This window comes from Salarias fasciatus, chromosome 6 (assembly GCF_902148845.1).
Source record: "Salarias fasciatus chromosome 6, fSalaFa1.1, whole genome shotgun sequence".
Classification (NCBI taxonomy): Eukaryota; Metazoa; Chordata; class Actinopteri; order Blenniiformes; family Blenniidae; genus Salarias; species Salarias fasciatus.
The window spans coordinates 29,448,844-29,470,337 of NC_043750.1; the positions used below are offsets into that span (position 1 = coordinate 29,448,844).

Here is a 21,494-nt window from a genome sequence, read left to right on the forward strand (position 1 = left end):
ATTCACAATGTAAAAGGCCCCTGAGCCAAACAAAGCAAAACCTAAACACATAAAATAATATTGTAGCATAAAAGTTAAGCTACCAGTTTAAAACATCTAAATCAGGGGTGTTAAATATGCGGCTCGCAGGTCAAAGCCTGTCCAACACAGCGTCCACCTCGGTCATCACAACTTAAATTAAAAAAAGAACAACAGAGTCCTGGGGGAGTTGTGGAATTAGTCTGGTGACGGACATGCTGAAGTAAAAACTAATTATTAAATAACATCAAATACAGTTTTGAATCTGCTCTCTGGTTATCATGTTGATATTAAGTGTAGCAGATTTACTAGTGTACTGAGATCCCTGCAGACAATGGGAGCTAAACTGTGAGGTTTAACTTATAAAAACATGTATGTAAAAGACTTCAAAATACCACAGTTGGAGATCATTTCGCTGTTTTCTTGCAACAGAGAGTATCATCAAAACTGACTTTAAAGCATGATGGAAAATGTGGAAATGTTCAAATTGTGCTCCCACCACTTTGCACTGAAATGGTCACTCTGGTTTGTACAAAAACAATGTATTTAACAAATATCATGCTATGAGTTTAACAGTTGTTTACAAAAATGCTTTTGATATTTCCGCTGAGCATCCATCATTCATTAATTGATTTTTTTCACGTTGTCATTGTGGGGTATTGTGTGTAGAATCTTGAGGGAAAAAATGAATTTAATCCATTTTGGGATGTGGCTGATACACTGTTGATTATTAGGATCTACGAATCAGAACTAAAATACTGCACTGTACACACAGTATGAAGAGGAACCAGAAAAACGTCCATCTTTCTTCCCTGCCTCCTCCTTAACTCAATTTTATGAATAAAAAGTATTTCAGTCCGGTCCTCCAGTCAGTCTGCAGTCACCTGGCTGTCAGATGTCAACTTGCTTGTTATGATTATTATTATTCATTTCAGTTATTTTATATGTGTTGTAATTGAATATAGATATATTACACTGAATTACTTTTAAAGAATTTATTTATTTTTTACATGCAGTCAAAATGTGTTACAGAAAAGATAAAAACAAAAGGCTGACATAGATAAATAGTTGGTCCACTTTCAGTACTCCTTAAAAATAATAAACAATAATAATAAAAAAAAAAAAACATGCCCCATTGATCCCACATTTGGTCATGCACAGACAAAAAATACCCAACTTCATTCCATCACCTTGAAATAAGATATATTTTTTGGAATAATGCAAAAATACCATTGCATAGTCATGAAAACACATAAAAACCATGTTCTGTATTTACATACGTTTAGTGTGTCATTTAGGGCATTTAAGCGTCATTTGCAGCAAAGATGAACCACTAAAGCTCAAATCATTCAGGAAAGCGAGCAGGAAAAACACATCTTGAAAGGCAAAGTGCATTAAAGAGAAATGGAACTGAAGTATCTTAAAGTGAAGATTTAAAGCTGCAAACACTCAAAGCGAGACGGCAGACACTACAGAACTGGAATCACTTCTGAAACCCTGTAATTTCTGAGAGGACTGTAACACGCATGTCATTAAAACAGGACGTTTCTTTGGCAAATGGACACGTTGACTGCTTGAAGGTGGTGATTGTGGGTTTGGAAATGCCAGTGTCTGGTATCATGATAGTGTTCATGGAAGGCCTTTTCCGACCTCCAGCTGAGATCAACTCTTTTACACTTCAAGCTTTGCATAAAATGAACCCTAAAAACAGAGGTGATTATCCTTCACTTGTAACATATTTCTGAGGTTTTACTCGAAGGAACCCTTTCAAACAGAATGAAGTAGCAAAAGTAAGACGATGTTGATTTGGGAAATTCAACGATCAAACTAATCTTTCGATTCACTTCCTGTTGTCACCGATGGTCTGGTCCGCTTAGCAGCAAACTCCTCCACTGCAAACGTGTACTTATACTTAGAAAAGACAAAATAAAGAGGAGTTTAGTGTTCATTCATGTTCTCAGATTATAAAAGAAAAAAAAAAGTAAACAGACTGAACTGTACCTCATTCTCAACGTCCTGGAGTGACTTTATACGAATGTTGTTTATCTGGGAGCTGAACTGAGGACCCTGACGGAGAAACGACAGAGAGAGAGCATCGATCAACTTTCAGCTGTGAGTGGAAATCATCGCTTTAGCGTTGAACCCTGAACGCACCGTGCCATTTGCCTGGATATCATATTTAGGGTGGAGGCTGAAGGGAACTCCATCGAGAGCTGCGGAGGGAGGGTGGAGACGGGTACGACAGGTGAGTGGAGGCAGCCCGAGGTGAGAAACGGGACGATGGCGTTCCTGGATAAAGGGTACCTGTGATTCCCTGCAAGCTGCTGTCGGCAGGTTTGTCCAGGTTGTCCGTGCTCGGCAGATTGCCGCGTCTCTGCGTTAACCTGGCGTGTGGCAGCGGAGGAGGAGGGTTGCTGAGTAAACAGAAAAAGGCTGATATTAGCATGTCTAGTTCTTAATGAATTACATGATGAATGATTAGTTTTCCAGGACTGGAGCTTGCACACATATACGATACCTCGGCCTGAGGGCCAGAGGAGCAGAGGGCTGCTCCAGAGAGAGGGTCCGGAGGTCCAGACTGACCCTGCGGGGCTTGGCTTGAGGAGGAGGGCTGGTGAAAAGCCCCTTTCTGCACCACAGCATGTAGCCATGTATGTCCCTGAGGATAAGGGACAGTTTAGGACCAGAGTGAAGACAGGTCGACACCTAAATGCACTTTTCTAACTTGCATCTCTAAAAATGTGTGTGTATGTGTGTGTGTGTGTGTGTGTGTGGTACCAACCCCACATATGTGTAATACTGCAGCATCATTTTGCTTTTGGCAGTTAGTTTGATGTCCAGCAGAGCCGTGTCCACGCTGCCCACTGGGACGATGCGAACGCACAGACGCTTCTTCTTCGATACGGTGGCCTCTGAGCTCACACACACACACACACAGACACACACGGAAAAAAGTTCAGAATGACACAAAATCAGCTCTCCGTAAACGCGATTCCTTGCTGGAATATGTGAGTGTGTGTGAGTGCGCGTATACTCACTTGGCTCAAGGTGCTCTGCGATGTAGCAGTAGCCATGAGGGATGCTGTCCTTCTCTGAAATAATCTGAATATCTGACACCACCATGCCACCTGTCAGGTCCTACACGGAGAGAGCGAGGGAAACATGGACTGCTGCTCTGTCTGTGGGAAGGTTCGGCACGTTTGAAACAACGGAGGAGAGTCTCTCCGATCGCTACCTTGCTGTAGCACAGATAATATCCAGATTTCATTCCAAAGCTGCGGGTGAAGTTTGCTGCTGCGCCCTCTTCTGTGATGCTGATCTGCAGAAAGCAGGGAGACGGATACAGAGGGCACGTGATTGAAAACGTACCCGATTAATTGCAAAGCAGGCAAGGAACACACTGAAACGGGGAATAAAAGGAGTGTCACTCTTGGAGGGATGTTGAGTTAAGAAGGAATCCACACTTGAGCGGTGGCTTCACCTGCTGCACCCAGTGAAAGAAGAAGAAGAAGAAGACCACAGAAGAACTACAAGAAAGACCAACTGACACCTGCTGAATCTTGCAGTAAGCAAGTTCAGGTTAATACATTTTCATTTGTGTATAATGACCTGAAGTTAAGAATGCTGTGTGTATAATATATCAACTGATTTAAAGATCTCGGCAATAAAGCTAAAACTAATGGACAGAACTGCAGTTCAGTTGTTGTAAAAGAGCTTACTGAGTGTTCTTTACAGCGTTCGAGTCATTAACACTGAGTTATACACATTCAGTGGTCGTGGAACATAAATTCTGGTCTGGAACTTTACAGCCTGTGTATAAACAGTGAGTTTTTTTCTTCTCAGAGTCAGAGTTTAAGTTTAGGACTAAACACTGGAACGACTCCTCTGACTCACAGAGGAGTTTGCAACATCCTTTCCATACTGTAAACCATCCGGTCAGTGAACAGTCCAACAGACGACACTTCTCTCTTCAAGCATTTTTCCTGCCTGGTTATGAACAAGTTTACGACTAAAAAAAAAAGAAAAAAAAGAAAAAAAAAACACTATGGTTGAATTTTAACCATGAAGTGCCAAAACCAAAGTTTCTTTGTTTGTATAAAACTGATGGAGTATTTACTCATATTTACTTCTTCATTACACTCTATTAGTTTCACAAAACCAATGTATTTAGACCTACAAATAGTTGTGCTATTACACTTAATGGTGTCAAAGGGAACGACCTGTATAAATATCCAGAACAAGCTGATTCTTTTACTGTGGTTTTGTATCTGCTGGCTTTTTGTTGTAGAATAATCTACTTTTTATTGATTCGACTCTAGTTGTTTTCTTGTATATTGGTCCAATTGTAATGTCCTTTTCCTGGCTTATTTTATCCACCTATTTCAGGCACACATTGATTCCTTTTTAAATATTATTACATTTGTTTACTGAGGATATTTGACACGTGTGTCAAACCGTAAAAGGTGATGCACAAATAAAGTGATTACAAATCTGAACTCTTCAGGCACATGTTCTGCAGTACAGAGGAGAGAGAGGCGACTGTAACTGGAAACATCCTGCAACTGCTACTCAACCAGTTCGTGGACCTGCAAATTCCTGTTTTCATGTGCTTGACAGAGGACTAACATTAAATGCAGCTCAGTTCCTACCAGACTGAAGTCTTTGGGGCAGGTGCCTGTGTTGGAAGTCCAGGCCACTCCGGTGATGGGCCGGACCGTCCCACGCTCCATCAGGGACATCTGAAGAGCAGATGAGAAAAAAAAGTGCTGAGAGATGCAGACGTAAGGCCTCTGGAGGAGATAGAAATATAAATCTGCGCATGATTCTTCTAATTCCATGACGAGGCCACTGAACACGTTCCGAACACTGAAACTTTATGGTATTTGTAGTTGTGTTCTCCATTATTTGTCAAACTGAGTGTGGAAGAATGAATCATCGCCAAATCCTTTCTCCACGTGACAACAAATACTAAGTCACGGAGGTAAATTGCTTTCTACTTACTGCAGAAGTCCATATTGTCCTGAGGTTATGCATTGTTAAAGACAGAAAGATCCCATTCAGGAAATGTAACCATATTATCACTATAGAGTCAGTGAAAGAAAGAACCGATTCAGTGGAGGAGTTCATCCTTGACCACAGCTGAAATGTCATTCTACCCGAGACACTTTTCCCCTTCACACGATTATTTACAAATAACTCACTTGTCCTTAGTCCTGATGGAAATGTTTGCAACACTGAACTGTAGAACACATTTTCTGACTCACACTCAAACTAAAATATTTCAATAAGCTGATTCCATTAAGTTTGTATGAATTTTGACATAAATAAATGTTTGTATTTTCTTTTCATACTGTAGTTTGAAAACACTGTTGTGAAACATTAGACGCAAAGCTCCAGATCCAAAAAAAAATTAAAAAAGCTAAAAAAGAGTTAAATGTAAGTAAAATCAGAACACAATAATCCTTATGAGAATTAGTTTCTTATTAAATACATTTGTCCAGACGTTTAGATGTATAGTGAATCACTAGTACTACCAGTTTGTATCTCTCGATGAACCATTTGTTATTTAAGAAACAAGTAAATACTGGCAATTAAACATCAGAAATACACAAACAACAAAACACGTGAGGAATTAATTATAAATGACTAATAGTTTCCAGTCACACAAAAACAACCGAGTTAAAGAAACTGAACAGTAATTAGGTCATTTTTAAATGAGTCACGTTTCAATTTACTAATTAATCCCTGAACAGAAAAAAAATAAAATAATTGTATGTGACACACTGGCCAGATTTGTTGCTCTGCTTCTTCTCGGTTTTATTTTTCATTTTATTATCATTTTTATGTTTTACGAATCTACACACACAATGAAAAGGCTGTGAATGACTTTAACAAGTAAATTTAGGAAATTAGACAGATTTGTGGTCAGGATTGAGTCTTCATGACAAATGTAGTTTACGTGACACTAACTAGTTCCCGACTGTTCCGTTCACAAAACTTCGTGTTATAAATGGAACCGAGTAGGATTTTGTTTAACGATCGATTGATGTAACGACAAAAACACACTTACTGTGTGGCTGTGCTGACGCCCGTCTCTCCGACGTGTCCTTGTCTGGTCTGTTAAAAACTTTTTGGCTGTCAATCGAAATTTCCTGATGTTCCTCGCCAAAGCAGGAAGTACTGAATCCATTCTGACTACATGTCCCGTCAGGCACTGCGGCAGGCTTAAAGTAACCTTCAGTCTGACCGCCAGGGGGCAGCAGAGGAATAAAAACATGCAATCACGATTCACTTCATTTAAATTGTGCATATATCTTCCTTACACATAAATATAAGACTTTTTAAACGCTTATATTACCAGTGAAAGAGGCATGCACCAGATACACCAGTTCAATATAAAGCAACAATTGACAATGCATCAGCTGGTCGGAAAAAACACCAACATGTTGCCAACATCTGTAATGGTAAATGGACTACACTTGTATAGCGCTTTTTACCCTGCATGACAGAGCCCAAAGCGCTTCACACTGCAATATCACATCACCCTTTCACACCATACTGGGTGGTGGTAAGCTACTATTGTAGCCACAGCTGCCCTGGGGCAGACTGAAGCGAGGCTGCCAATCTGCGCCATCGGCCCCTCCAACCACCACCAACCATTCACTCTCACAACTTTCATACGAGGCAAGGTGGGTGAAGTGTCTTGCCCAAGGACACAACGCCAGTTTTACACCTGCGGGAGCGGGGATCGAACCGCCAACCTTCCGGTTATAAGACAACCCACTCTACCAACTGTAGAACAACTATCTGTAATGCCTTCCATTACAGATAGTAAAAAAAATTTTTAAAAAAGCGTGCTACTAATATATTTGCGTGCTGCTTTAGAGCATTTAGTATTTTTTTTTAACTAAAGAGATTGCAGCCAGTTAAGGAAACACAAATGTACACATCTGGCCATTAAGTAGCGCAAATCTCTGTAGCTGTATATTAGGCCTACTGCACAATAAAAAGAACACTATCCTTAAATATTCCGAAAAGTAATAATATTAATTCTTAGAGCATCTCCGTTTCACTCTTCACTCAGCTCCACATGTCTGCTACTGTCCGTGATGAGGAGGAAGCTCATCTTCAGTGTTTTGCGGCTCTCCTCCACCTTCTACTTTGGGATTTCATGATGAACCTGAGATGGATTTCAAACACGAGAGCCTCACATTTTGAACATGAAGGTGTTTCTGCTGCACTGCGGCCATAAAAACCACAGTCTGCCATGTCACGTGGGACATTTCAGACCAAAGCGTTAAACACAAGTTAATTCATACCAGGATCTTCATCTGAAGTCTCTTCAAACGTCCTGGTGCTGTTTTATCAGATATTTCTTCTTACTAATGTTACAGATCGTGGGGTGTTGTTCCAGTTTCCAGAGGACTTCAGTGACGAGGGGAATCTTTACGTCTCTTGCTCTTTCAAACACACCACTTCTAGGCTGTATTGGGACCATGGAAAAAGTGCCCAGAAAGTGAATTTCGCTCCACTACGCTGGATCTACGCCTTCAATGCATTTTTTCAAAGACAATACCCTTCTAGACTCTGGGTTAAAAGTTCTACTCTGAATATTTGTCCAAACCTTGCCACCAGCCAGGAATGTGTCTTCATGAGAATGAGAAAAACGAAAATCTGGTGCTGCTGTTTTTGCTTGTTTTAAGTACTGTGTTAACTCTGGCAACACAAAATCTTTATCAAATGTCATAAACACACATCTGCAAAACATCTGAAACAAGTATTGGTGCCTTAGTGTACACATAGGTGAATTTAGAGTGAGAAATGAAGGAAACGCTTCAACTTAAGTGATTTGCACCCAGCACAATGAAATATATGGTAAATTTAGCTAAAAGATTATGTGTCATATATTAAAAATATCACAAACTGCTTTGTAATGAAAGATATGAAAAAAATGCACACCATGGCCATAAATGGCTGAAAATCAGCCAAATTGCTACCACGCCCTCCTCAATGGGAATAATGGCAAAAATGGAAAAAGACAAAAAGATAAATGCACAAAAGGTCAGAATCATTCACAACTATGATATAAAACATTTATTCAAATATGACAGTGTCTCTGAATATGAAAATATAGATTAATACACAAACAAATATAGAAAAAAAAAATAAAGAAAGAAAAACTGTACATGGTGACATGGTGTGTATGTAACTCATCAATATCATTTTCATCAAAGTCATCATTTCATACAGCTCTGTTCTGTTTCTGTTGAAACATTCTCGCATGCTTGACACCGACATAAATCTGTATAAGACAGTCTTGGAGACATACAAGAGCGTCTTTCAGTTTCACATTTGGTTGTCTTGCAAGTATACTGAAAAAATGGGAAATGGTGGGTCGTTGAATTTAAAGAAATAAAGTTAATAAATGCAACACAAGTCAATTGTGTTCCTCTTGTGGACATGATTTCATCACGTTGAGTTAAGTTGTTTATGGAGGACGTTGAATATGCGAGTTTGTAATGCGTTACATGAAAATGATTCATTTAAGAACAGAATAGAATAGAAACGCTTTCATTATTCCCAGAAGGAAATTCTTTAAAGTTGAATTTTTTAAATAATTTACTATACTAATAAACTTACATCGTTTAGTTAAGACTGAGAATGCCTACACAGTAAAGTAATCCAATAAAATTAAACATTGACAATGTGAAAGGCCCAAAGGCCCTGGAACCAAACAAAGCAAAACCTAAACACACAAAATAACCTTGTAGCATTAGAGTTAAGAGGAGCTGTTGATTAAAGCTGTGTGTGATGTGAAAGCCTTGCTATGTTTGACAGCAGCGCTTTAGATTTTTCTTTTCCTTCCTGAGGAGGTCGTCCATCTTCTCAGTGGTTTCTCTCGTCACTCTTTTCTTTCTTTCTTCGGTTTCTGTGGACAGATCTACAGACTTCGGCTCCAGCTCAAATAGAGCTGTGACTGAGACTCATAATTTAAAATGAAATACCTTTAACTCCTTTCTCCCATCACATACATTTCAGATGACCCTCTCGCATTTCTGAGCCTCTTTAGTGTTTGTGTTTTCTTATCATTTACATAGAAAAATCTAAAACAGGCAGAAACTTGGAAATGGTGTGAGTGTTGTGTGTGGTGGTGTGAGCTGCTGCTCTCTGCTGGTCGCTGAAGACATCCCACTCAAACTGGTCAGCAAAACATACGTACAGAATCAGGCTGCAGTGTGAGAAAAAAAAATGCCTCGAGGAAAGCAAAATGAGAGCTTTTTGCTAGATTGAGATGTAAAACTCTGCTGTTTAATTCCCCTGATGTGCAGAAAATGTTCGCAGCGTGACTCCTGTTGATCCAAAATATCTGTTAATCCCTTTAAATGGGACTCATTGAGATGTGCAGGGATTCCAAAAGGAGCTCGCAGGTGTGCGTGATGTCTTTTGAGTGTGTATCCTGTTTTTCTAGTTCTGCACAGGAGAACCACACTTTCAGGCTGGTTCCAGTTACATGAGCTGAACATGTGCTGTTTATTCTGCTTCCTGTTTCCTCGACTCATCTTAACTTTGGAACTGGACAAATATGAACAGGTGTGTGAGAGTTTACAGCCGTGTTTGAGGTGTGGATCTGAACCGAACGCTCCCACTCTCTTTGTCTCGTGCAGGCGTGCAGCGAGTTCACCAGTCATGTGACCAACCTGCTGAGGGAGCAGTCCTGGACCCGGCCCGTCTCGCCCAAAGAAATCGACCAGATGGTGGCGACCATCCACCGCAAGTTCAGTGCCATTCAGATGCAGCTGAAGCAGAGCACATGTGAGGCCTTCATCACCCTGCACTCCAGATTTCTGGATGCCAGGTTGGTTTTTTTCTACACCTCCACCTGAATGAGGACTGAAGACCTGTCCTTTCATATCTTGCCTCCTTTCCAGAATTCAAATATTCAGTCCTTCAGTGCGTCTAGTTAAGATCAGTAATCGTTGAATGTCTGTATTTTTCTTCCACCAGGCGGAAAAGACGGAACTTCAGCAAACAGGCGGTTGAGATTTTAAATGAATATTTTTACTCCCACCTGGCGAACCCCCATCCCCGATGAGGAGGTGAAGGAGGATCTGGCCTGGAGGTGCTCCATCACCGTGGCCCAGGTCAGGATGTCAGGGAGCCCTGCAGGACACTGAGCAAAGGGAACTCTCTCAATTCATATCCTACTTCCTGTTTTCTTTGCGTTTCTTTGAGGTTGCCAACTGGTTTGGAAACAGGAGAATTCAGTACAAGAAGAACATCGCAAAGTTTCAGGAGGAGGCCAAGAGTTACGCCGTGAAAACTGCAGTGGATGCTGCAAGCGTGTCTTCCTTCTCCAGCCAAGCCGACTCCCCGGTGACACCAAACTCAGGTACACAGGCAAAAAAAGCAAAAACAAAAAAGAGTCTGATTCAGTCAAAACAGATGGGACGAGATAACGGTGAACCCGCCGTAGTGACGGGACTGTGCTGCAGCCGGCCTGCGGTCTGTCGCCCGGCGGGTTTCAGCCGAGCCAAATCAAACAGTGAAGTCTGACTCAAGTTCAGTCAGACATGATTTGGAAGCTGCTAAGATGTTTTTACTGACTGAACAAAGCAAACATGAGATGGATATTGAATTTCTGTTGTTTGCACTGCACTCCAGCGCTGGAGAGATGAAGCCCACCGTCGAATCCCCCACCAGCAGCTTCTTTCTGCTTATCCATGGCCTGTTTCCTTTGGCCTGCGCGAGAGAAAGCACAACCTCCCAAATGAGTCCGCTTTAACATCAGCCCAAGCACCACAGCCTGCTGAAGTAACCACTCTTCTGAAAGAGAATTCTTAGTTTGTTCTTGTCGTGTCTACAGGAGGATACCCAGCCATCTCTTCCACGCCTGGTTAGAGTTCAGCCTCCTGTCTTCATGTGAGTAATATTATCAGCAGACCTTCATGAGTGGAGTGATTGTGGATCCCGTGAAACTGTAATGCACTCAACAACTGCTATTATGCAAAATCAGTCTGTGGCAGAGTGAACATGACAGCTGGAGGTGAGAGCAGAGGACAGCTGAGGCTGTGTGGACGGATCGATGGTTAAAATACCGACCTGCTGGGCACTTCGCGTGAGACGGAGCTCAGTTCTCCCCTCACAGCTCACACCTTATCCTCCTGTGCTTTTCCCATTAGGTGGATGACAACAGATCGATCAACAGATCTCTGCTGCTGGATCAACTGCTTCACTCTCCTCTTCCTCGTCTTCCTCAGAGGAACTTGGACCGAAGGCCGACTTCCAGCTGAGTCACAAATGGACTCTGAAGTATCTCACCAAAACACAACGATTTTACTTCTTTGTCTTTTTTCTGATCACTTCTCAAAGTTCTTGAAACTTCCATTGTTTTAAATGAGCACATCATTAAAAACAGAAAGCAATCATAGAAATGTTGCTTCATTTTGAAGATTCATCACCTGCATAGCCAGAAATCGTTCCAACATTTATATTTTCAACACATTAAAGATGAAAAGAGGGTAAAAAAAAAGATGCACGCTGCCCTGTTTTTCTAAAATCTTAGGCAGTGATTATATGTCTTTGTGTCTTTTAAAAGGTTTTTAGAAAACAACACAGTGTGACAGAAACATCTCTTAACCAAAACAGAATAAATGTGATGTCACGTGATAAAACTTTGTATCCCGTGGTTTTGTTTCCAGAAGAAAATGGATAGGGGGTCAGTTTCTCAAAAAAAAAAAAAAAAAAAAAAAAAAAAAAAAAAAAAAAAATATATATATATATATATATATATATATATATATATATATATATACACACACACACACACAAACATACACACACACATATAATACATGGGTATGAATGGGGTATGTGTGTGCTTTCGCTCACTGCTACCCTCTTGTGTTCAGTTCTGCCACTGCACATACAAGTCTTTGAGTAGTTTGAAATGACAGTAACTTCAGTAACTTCTACACATTTTGGGAATCAAGCATTTGAGCTGAAGAATACACATAAACTTACTCTGAGATCCAATCAGGCTTTTTTGATTTCATAATTGAAATAGAAAAGATAAAATCCATCAAATCTGGTTCTTATCAACATGTTTTTATCATTAAAAATCTAGAATGTACTATGTACTTAAGTATGTTTCTGTGCTTTGCATTTTACAGGAAGACTGTGAGCACTGTATTTATTGATTGCATCTTGTATTGAGTATCAGATATGTGTGGAAGCAGCAGTTTTTTCACAGTGTGTCAAACGTTGGAATGAAATCCCTTTTTAAAGTAAACACGTGAAAAATACAAACCGCTTGCAGACAGATGTCAGCTAAAAGTAATGATACACCATTGTTAGGATCTAAGGTCACTAATATGTATGCTTTTGGGAAGTGAGACGAAACCATAGTACCAGGGAAACTCATACACACACTGGGGGAGAACATGCAAACTCACTAATACCAAACAAAATGCAAATGAAAGTATTTTTTTTCTTTTTTTAATAAAATATTTCTTCCACTTTCCTGGTGTATTCATACATTAGCTGTGACTCTTCTCCAGGTTCACTGCCCCTATGATTGTTTTTATCCATCAACAGAGGACAGAAAACGTCGACATCTGTGCTCTGAAAGCCTTCAGGTTGCAGTTTCACTTAATTTAATGCTGCAGACAAACTGATCAATACACACACATCGGGATTTGGCTGCTGGGAGGTCACTTTCTCGGAAAGCTAAATAAAACCGAGACAGAATTGCATTATGTCTCCACTCATGTTACTGCAGACTCCAAGTTTTATTTTTGTGATTCTCAGTTTAATCGTATTGTGCTTGTAGTATCAGTGACGCCGGTTACTTATCTGTCAGTTTTATAATTTAAAGCCAGTTCAGATCATTATTTTTACCTGAAACAGAGCAAAATTCTGATCAAAGCCACTGACCTCGAAGCGCGTTGTTTTACTGCCACTTCAGTGTTTGACTAGTGGTTAAGGAAAGGTCAAAGGTTGAGCATGAGAGGAGACAAAGCCAGACAGACAGAGGCTGAATCTAGCAGAGGAAGTGCGTTCATCATGGATTTATCTCCCACAGCTCTGATCCTGTGTTCTCTATTGTGTTCAGGTAATTAATCTGATTCAGTTCTACGACCAGTTACAACCTTATTAACAGAGGCTTAATTAAAGTAAATACCTGAATATGCCTGAGACATAACTTTGGCTAAAAAGGACAATTTTAAGGAAAACCAACACATTGAAAACGATCATATTCAATTAAGCTAAGAGCAATTTTTATTGTTAAATCTATTATTTACAATTTGCATTTTACTGTTTTTTTAATTCAGATTGTTATGGAACAAATTGTCTAAATGGGAATTACAGAGAATCAAAGTTGACAGAAATGTTGCTGTTGAGCTCTTTCTCATGTTTTGTTAAAACAGTAATTACATTTTCTCTTCTGTTGTGTTGCTGAAGGTGAATCTATCTTTAAATTCTGTGCAAATCAAAGCAAAGATGTGCTATATGTACGGTTTTGGCCTCCACTAAACTCATAAATTCCTCATTTCATTTAAATGTTTCTCTTTTCCTGCTTTGTCATGGAGCTGTCCTCCTGTTCGGCCTGTGTGTTTGCTTTGGCTGTTTGCTTTGGGGTTGTGTTTGTCTTTGAAGGCCTGTCTAAAGGTTGACACAGTTGATTTGTGCCCGAACGGCTCCGTGTGTCCCTGCAGTGGCCGCTCAGGCTCCTGTTGTCTCAGTGGAGCCCAAAGCCGCCACCGTGCGCCAAGGAGAGTCGGCCAGCTTCCGGTGCCAGGTGAGCAGCGGGGCGCCGCCGGTCCAAGTGGAATGGAGACGAGCCAACAACCAGGAATTACCAGGTCAGGAATGAAATCCTGTAAACACCGACAGAACAATATCTCCATCTGTGAAGTTGCCCTGAAAGCTCTTGTTTCCCTCCAGAAAATGGGAAAGTTGGCCCGGACGGCTCCGTTCTGACCATTGCTAATGCCCGACCTGGAAACCAGGGTCAATACCGCTGTGTGGCATCCAACCGTGCTGGCCGTGCAGCAGCCAGTGTGGTGCTGAACGTCAAATGTGAGTCTGGCTCTGTAGTTCAGTGTTCTGCCAAAGCGGCGTACGAACAAAAAAAAAAGAAAAAAAAGCGATGCACAAACAGCAGGCAGCTTTGATTTGGTTTGAAATAGTCGCACTTCTGTCCTGCATAAACTTCACATTTAGCTGTGAGCTCCCAAAGGTTTTCATCACCTTTTTGCTGTTTTTATTTTAGAGAAGCAGATTTCTCTGTCAAACCCAAGGTGAAAACAACAGTACAAATAGAAAAAAAAAAAAAAAAGCCTTGCTCTGGAAACTGCAGAGAAGTCTGACCAAAATCAGCAACTCACCTTGGCTGAGGAAAAAAAAAACAAAACAACAGCAACAACAAAAAGCTTTGTGAGCTTCAACTCACTGCTGAGCCGTCCAACTCGACTTCTCTCTCCTCTTCTACTGTCACTGCTCTGGGTTATTTTTAGTCTCAATAGGCAACTTTTTCCAGCATCCTCTGCACCAAACAGCAGGAAAAAAAAAAAAAAAAACCTGTTAGCAACAGGCTAGCAAACACAACAGACCCAGAAATATCCCTCCGGGGTTATTGCAGGCAAGGAGACTAAGAATAAGAAAAAAAAAAAAAAAGAAACAAAGTGTGAGAAGTTTGCCAAGTGTCCAGAGATGATACCAAATAAATAACCGTGCTGCACTAAGAAAAACAACTGTCAGTAACCACGTCAGCCAACTTCAAATTGAAGTTAGTGTATTTTCATTTTTCCCAACAGTGTTTTCAAATGTTTGTGTTTTTATATCGTCTCCCTCAGATGCTCCTAAGGTGGAGCTGACCCCAGCAGGGCCCCTGCGGGTCCGGATGGGTGAGTCCGTGTCCGTGGGGTGCCAGGCCTCCGGCAGGCCTCGACCCAAGCTGTCCTGGAAACGCCAGGGATCCACCCTGCAGCTGGTTACCACGGAGACCGACAACGTCAACAGCCTCCAGGTGAAACGTGAAGTCACGAGCCACTTCCTGTTATCAATATTTAACTTTGATTTCCTTCTTTCTGGCCACTCGCTCACTCATAATGTCTTTGTTTTGTTTTTTGTCCCTCAGTGGTCGGCAATCCGTCCAGAGGACTCAGGAGTTTATATCTGCCACGCGGAGAACACGGAGGGGGTGGCAGAGGTCAAAGTGGGGGTCGTCGTTGAGGGGGGGCTGGGAGCTCCGGTGGCCTCGGTGAGCGCTACAGAAATGACGGTGATCGAGGGACACACGGTGGTGATGGAGTGCCAGGCCAGCGGTGAGCTCTGCAGCCGCACACGCGTTCGATTCCTCTCCGCTCCGCTCTCTGTCGTCACCTCGCCGTCTCCCTCTGGCCTTTAATCCAGGTTCGCCCACCCCTGACATCACCTGGTCCAAGCTCAGAGCGCCCTTACCCTGGAAACACACCGTGTCTGGTGGAGTTTTGACTCTGACCAGCGTGGGGCGCCAAGACTCTGGACAATACATCTGTAACGCCACGAACGCCCATGGATACAGCGAGGCGTACACTCAGATGGAGGTGGACAGTGAGTGAACTCGGCAGACATTCACCACAGACACCTTCCGTTTGCTTCCTCTGTCGCTTCTCACTCTGACTCTGTGGCGGCGCAGGCCCTCCGTACGCCACCTCCCTGCCCGACCAGGTGAGGCTCCAGCCCGGAGACGCTCTGCACCTGCAGTGTCTGGCTCACGGCTCCCATCCCATCCAGTTCACCTGGAGCCGCGTCGGCAGGCCGAGCCTGCCCGCGGGGTCGGAGACCACCAGGGACGGGAAGCTGATGATAGCCCACATCAAACAGAGCGACGCAGGCACCTACAAGTGTGTGGCCACCAACCACGTAGGCTCCAGTGAAGCACTGGCCAGAGTCGCCATAAAAGGTAAGTTACTGGTTTGTTTTACTGGATTGGAGTCAGAATCAATGATCCTGCCTTAATCTTGTCGCTCTTTCTTCTTTGTTCTTACAGTTTAAGCCAACAGTCAGCCTCATTGACGAAACCTCGATGCAGCGACTCACAACCTCTGCAGGTCTGGATGGTAGCCGTCAAGACTTCAACATTCTTCTTACTAAGAGAAAATTATATTTAATAAATCCATATATCTGGATGTATGAAGATGCCATATCTTGACAGGCCTGAAACAGTTGTTTCTTCCAGTGGAGAGCATCAGGATCCCACCTTTATCCCTTTAATGTCCCTGCTGTAACGCCAAACTTAAAAGTAGAGCATAGGAGTCAACAAGAACTATGAATAATCAATGCAGTAGAGACCAATTCAATATTATGATGTGACAGCATATAAAAAATGCACCATTAGAATGTTTTACACAATTGTTTTGCTTGAAGGGATCTGTGCAATTAGAGGCAGAACAATAAAACTAATGATACACTGTGCTGTGTCTCATTTAAGTTTTGTTTACTGTGTGAGGAGGAACACAGTGCTGTGTACATCAGCATTTTATTCGTTCAGTCAGGAGCACAAATGAGCAACCCAACAACGCACAATAAAATATCTAAAGTGTGAGAGCTGACACCGCTTCCAGCCCCTGCACCCCCATGATGGGTGGACTGGATGTTTGAGGTCAAGCAAAAAGCAGAGGGCTCCAAATCTATATGCCAAATGCAATGAAAGCGCCATTTTTTGTATTTCAAAATCAGTTTCCTGAGTAAATCTTTTGAAATGATCTACATGAATAACTTGGACTTTTGTTGTCATTGCTTTCCTGTGTTGCATTTCTGAATGTCTCCCAGGTTATACTTTTATTTTCATGCTTATCTAAACATTCACTGAGGAGGATACAAATTAAGATAAAGGACAGGAAATGTTTATGTATTGAAAAAGCTTTTAGATCAAACCTTGCCTTTATAAAACAATCTGTCAGTTCTTCATCCACAGGGTGGCAATGTGTAGCTTTAAGGCAGGCAGCTGGTGGCTTCAGGCCAACAAAAGCAGTTTCAGCAGTCACGCACATAACAAATGGAGGGACAGATGCGGTGTACATTCAGGCAGGGTTTTCTAAGTGACTCCCTGACGTCTGAGTTCATAGAAGAGAGGGACCTTTGGCAGATCTGCGCAGCGCTGTGTACAAACGTACCCCGGCGGAGGCAAAGTTCTGTTTGATGTGCTGCAGAGTGACACACCAGCGGCTGCACCAAATCTAAAGCCGCTCCGCCTAAAATGAGGTGCGAGGTCGACATTTGGGGTTTTGCGGCCGCGAGAGGCGGTTGATCGGCAGTGAGCTACCATTTCCACAGCGGCTGCCAGAACGCCGCCCGTATCGGCTGCGCGAGATTGCGGCCCTCCCTCGTAAAAACGCCCAGCGTCCGCGGAGAATTAGGCTTTTAGCCTTTCCACCAGTCCCCGCTCCATCTTTACAAGCCTCTTCAAAGCCGGGGGAGGAAACATCTGCCCTCTGTCACCTTAATCCACCCCCTCACTTCACAGAGAAGCTGAAGGAGGGAGGGAAGAAGAAGACAAAATAAAGGCTCTACAGGGGATACCGCATGCATTTATAATCTAGAGCGATGAAGAAACATTATGACGAAGAGGAGCGGAGAGATCACATTGGAAGAGGAACTCTAGACCTGATTCCTCTGGATCTGTGGGCCTCTCTGTATACATACTAGCAGACATGGACATATGTTCTCTAATGGGGTCCGATGTAAACACAGAGACCCGTAAAACTCCTGCTGACGACAGGACTGTTTGTCACAACTTCAGCGGTATTCCATTAGTTTATGTTACAGACGGAGCGGGCAGCTCAGCAGCCTTCATACTCCACCACACATCGCTTCTGCTGGAGTCCAGAGGCGAGGACAGAATAATGATGATGATGATTAAAGAAAAACAAAGGACACAGGAGCGGAGGATGAACATGTTCCTGCAGACATTCAGAGGTGTGTCTGCCGATGGACGAGGACCAGTTTATTGTCCCAGCAGTAATAACGAGGCAAAATTCCGATCATTCAGGAAGGGACCAATGAGGTGAGAGCTTCCTCAGGAAGTGATGGGAAGGGCGCCGCCAGTCCACTCTGCTCGCCCGCGTTTCCACCTGGCGAGCGCGGATAAGCGCCTTGTTTCTTCAGGACAGAGGAAAGCCAGCCGATGGAGCGATAGTGAGCGGGGCTCCTGTATTGTGTTCGGATGAATAGCTGTGTTTAGGATATCACACCCTGCCTGACTTCACTTTCTGTCAATGAAATGTTTTCTCGTCCCACCTGTGCGACAGGAAGCCGTAACAATATATCTTATTGAAATAAATCTGTTTTATTTAAATGATTTCCAAATGCTTTCAGAGGAAGAGTCGGTAGTCTTCAGTGACACAGAGGTTCAGGCTTGAAGCTTTTCCCTGGCTGGATATGGGTCACAGAGGAAGGAAGTCGGCGACAATCATAATAAAAGACTTTATTTATAGAAAATCTGTCCAAACACGGCCACAAAGCGCTCCGCAGCATCAACAGAATATAACCGAAACACAAACACAACAATAAAATGAACTAACAGCCATGAAGACTAAACACATAATAAAGCAGACAAAGAGAGTCAAACAGACTGAACTGTTATAAAACTTGAATGGAATTACTGCAGCCGGTGTGTTGTTTCAGGTCTGAATGAAGGATCTGAATGTGTTCTGAAGTCCAGGACGCAGAGAAAACAAATGAGTCATGCAAATGAGGATTTGTGATCAGGCTCCAGGTACAGCCGAGTCTCCTTCAGCCTCAGACACTCCACATCCAGAAGGTTTGTTTTTGGCCTTTTAATCCAGCGTCTCATCCTGGCTCCTCATGTTGGAGACGCTGAACCCCAACAACGCTTCCAAACTGCAATTCAATCAGGACAACTGGACTTGCGCATGTCTCTTAGAAGACATTTTTTTTCCCTTTATCCATGTGGTGTTATCAGTTCATCCTGCCGCCTTGGCTGGATTAGTCTCACGTGCTACTCAGACATGAACTAAACATCTGAGTCAAATGACCGAGTCCCGCCGTCCTGATTCAGCTGATTTGACATGCTTCCTATGTGGACATAAACAGGCATCATCATTCTCACATGGGTCAATCGGCCAAAGGTCACTGTGATGTCCTATTCAGGAAACCACACATATAACAAGCCTTCATGGCATTTGTAAGCGGTCTTTCATACATTTCTGCACTTCAGCAAAAGGTGTCAACTACCTCAATGCATGTTAGCATCCAGATGCTAAGAGGTAACTCAAGTTCTATCACTTCTTTAGTAAAACAGCTTTTATTCTCTTGACCTCAAAAGTCTTTTGAAGCTGCACCGATTATTTTGTTAAACTCAATTAAGTTTGCTTAAGTTGTGAGAGTGAATGGTTGGTGGTGGTCGGAGGGGCCGGTGGCGCAGATTGGCAGCCTCACTTCCGTCAGTCTACCCCAGGGCAGCTGTGGCTGCAGTAGTAGCTTACCACCACCCAGTATGGTGTGAGTGAATAATGCAATGTAAAGCATCTTTGAGTGTCCTGAAAAGCGCTATATAAAACCAATGCATTATTATTATTATTATTATTATTGTAGAACCTTTTATGGTATATCAAAAGAGCCCTGCCATCCATTCTGCCTTTACAAAGTTTGTTTAGTTTTGCTTGATATTGTCAATTGATATTGTTTTTATTTTTAATAATATTGAGTTGGACTGGATTGTGTTAAAGCTGTTTCTTGGATTATGCACAACCTCATTGTAAAAGGAAAATAACTTTGACACGATGAAGAACAGGTCAACACAGAGCGAATTCATAACATCAAAATGGAACACGTATAAAACCTCTCTCACCAGTCAAACTGAACAATGTTCCCTTTGTAAAGTCAAATTCATGGCAGCGCTGAATCCATGGATCTGCATCACTTTAGACTTATTTTCCGCTTTGGATTCTATATTTAGCACAGGAGCACATAACGGTGTGGCGGGTGGGTGTACGTTACAGTGGAAATACTGACGGTGCCGTGTGAAAGGAGTTTCTCTCATAACAAAATAATCACACAACATTTAATGTGAACCGCAGGTGTTTCCACACTTTGTTCCTCATCTGAAAAACTGGTGCAGACCAAAAGGCAGAGATTCATTTCTCCGTCTGAGATCTGTTTAAAAAATTTCCACAGAGAAGAAAATGGGACTGAGGGCTCCTGAAGCAGTATCGGGTTCTTTCATCATTTTATTTCCAGAGCGGTACCAACTGGAACCAGCACCAGCGTGACAGCGCGTGGAGGAGCTGGAAGACAGACCGTACTCCAAACACAGAGGATGAGGTGACAGATTGAGAAGCGTACTGACAGCCCAGCTGTTTGTAACTCTCGGCAGAATTTGTTGTTGATGCACCGTGGAAACACACAGCCTCGGCCTCCGGTTACATAACAGACCACCTAAACCACACGTGGTGCAGCGCACGCTTTCACTCCTTCACTTCAGCATCACTCTAAAACGCGACATTTGCTTCTGACACCCGAGAGCAAACTGGAGGCGAGCTGTCTTAACCACAATTTGGTTCGGTGCGTCTATGTGGCTCCTTCCGTTTCCTTCCACGCTGCATTTCTGATAATTTTTTTTTTTCAAGAAGTAGATAAGTGAGGGAGGCATAAAGACTGATAGACAAAGTGTTTGGTACAATGTGTGCAATACGTCACAGACTTTACCGTTTCAATTACTTCATGATTGGATTTACTTTTATGGAATGGACCGAAGAGAAAAAAAAAAAAAACCTTTTTCTGTTTCAAAGTATTTTTGTTTGAATAACTCCGCCAAAAATGGCATCTCATTAAAGCTGCTGTTTTCTTTGTAATTATTGTCATTGTTACTGGAATATAAGCAGTTTTGCCGTGACCTTGCATTCACAATATGATTTGTCCAAAAAAGGTCATCCAGAGTACCTTGACCAGAAAAATGAACTGAGAGTCAGCTGACTTCATTTTCACTTTGAGTTACCGAATGCAAAACTTTAAACCTTGAGCAACCCTCGGAAACCAATAAGGATGTGATGTCTTTAGTCACTCTGAACTTTACCCTGACTTCATGAGGAGAGGTTTCGTTTTCTACACTCGCATCAAGCTGTGGCAACTGAAAAACAAACAACAAGAACCAGGCAAGGATCATTTCAGGTCCTGCCACGTTCATCGAGAAGTGACGACGATCGAAAGAGAAGTTATGAGAAAACGAGAAGACTAGAAGACTTGAGAGGAAGAGGAACAGCGGTGGTGTTGAAAGAGAGAGTTTAACAGTTATCAGTCCTCACACTTGTGTCAGCTGTCCGCTCTGCCTGTCGGAAAATTAAATAACACCACCCCAAAGTTGAGATGTGTGTCTCCGCGAATACAAACAACAACTGCACTTCTGTGATTCTGCTCCGTCCGCCCCATTTCCAGATGGAACCGTCCTCTTTGTGTGGCTGTATGTGTGCCAG

General features: G+C 42.4%; 2 protein-coding genes across 3 annotated transcripts; one reads left to right on the forward strand and one right to left on the reverse strand.

Moving 5' to 3' along the window:
* Window positions 1-1,398: 1,398 nt before the first annotated feature.
* LOC115389712 (multivesicular body subunit 12A-like) lies at window positions 1,399-21,227 on the reverse strand. Of its 2 annotated transcripts, XM_030093237.1 has the most exons (12): window positions 21,223-21,227; window positions 10,836-10,837; window positions 6,089-6,179; window positions 4,668-4,757; window positions 3,254-3,337; window positions 3,057-3,156; window positions 2,801-2,930; window positions 2,537-2,677; window positions 2,323-2,432; window positions 2,173-2,231; window positions 2,020-2,085; window positions 1,399-1,929 (listed from the first exon to the last, which is right to left on the reverse strand). In XM_030093237.1, the coding sequence occupies exons 4-12, from the start codon at window positions 4,755-4,757 to the stop codon at window positions 1,846-1,848; spliced, it is 864 nt and encodes a 287-aa protein (XP_029949097.1). In that variant the 5' UTR covers window positions 6,089-6,179; window positions 10,836-10,837; window positions 21,223-21,227; the 3' UTR covers window positions 1,399-1,845. The 2 variants fall into 2 exon arrangements, with proteins under 2 accessions (XP_029949097.1, XP_029949096.1); XM_030093236.1 differs by lacking the exons at window positions 10,836-10,837; window positions 21,223-21,227 and having other exon boundaries at window positions 6,089-6,208.
* LOC115389809 (basement membrane-specific heparan sulfate proteoglycan core protein-like) lies at window positions 13,081-16,056 on the forward strand. The gene is made up of 8 exons (XM_030093382.1): window positions 13,081-13,129; window positions 13,734-13,880; window positions 13,963-14,097; window positions 14,874-15,046; window positions 15,158-15,344; window positions 15,433-15,612; window positions 15,698-15,964; window positions 16,052-16,056. Exons 1-8 carry the CDS (start codon window positions 13,081-13,083, stop codon window positions 16,054-16,056), a joined length of 1,143 nt encoding a protein of 380 aa, XP_029949242.1.
* Window positions 21,228-21,494: the final 267 nt, after the last annotated feature.

Coding starts and splice junctions, on each gene's coding strand:
- LOC115389712 (XM_030093236.1), bottom strand. CDS start 6,208: ATGGATTCAGTACTTCCTGCTTTGGCGAGGAACATCAGGAAATTTCGA. Junction 3,157..3,253: donor ATTATCTGTGCTACAGCAAG/GTAGCGATCGGA, acceptor CTCTCCGTGTAG/GACCTGACAGGTGGCATGGT. Junction 1,930..2,019: donor TCCAGGACGTTGAGAATGAG/GTACAGTTCAGT, acceptor GTCTTTTCTAAG/TATAAGTACACGTTTGCAGT.
- LOC115389809 (XM_030093382.1), top strand. CDS start 13,081: ATGGATTTATCTCCCACAGCTCTGATCCTGTGTTCTCTATTGTGTTCA. Junction 13,130..13,733: donor GTGTTCTCTATTGTGTTCAG/GTAATTAATCTG, acceptor GTGTCCCTGCAG/TGGCCGCTCAGGCTCCTGTT. Junction 15,613..15,697: donor CACTCAGATGGAGGTGGACA/GTGAGTGAACTC, acceptor GTGGCGGCGCAG/GCCCTCCGTACGCCACCTCC.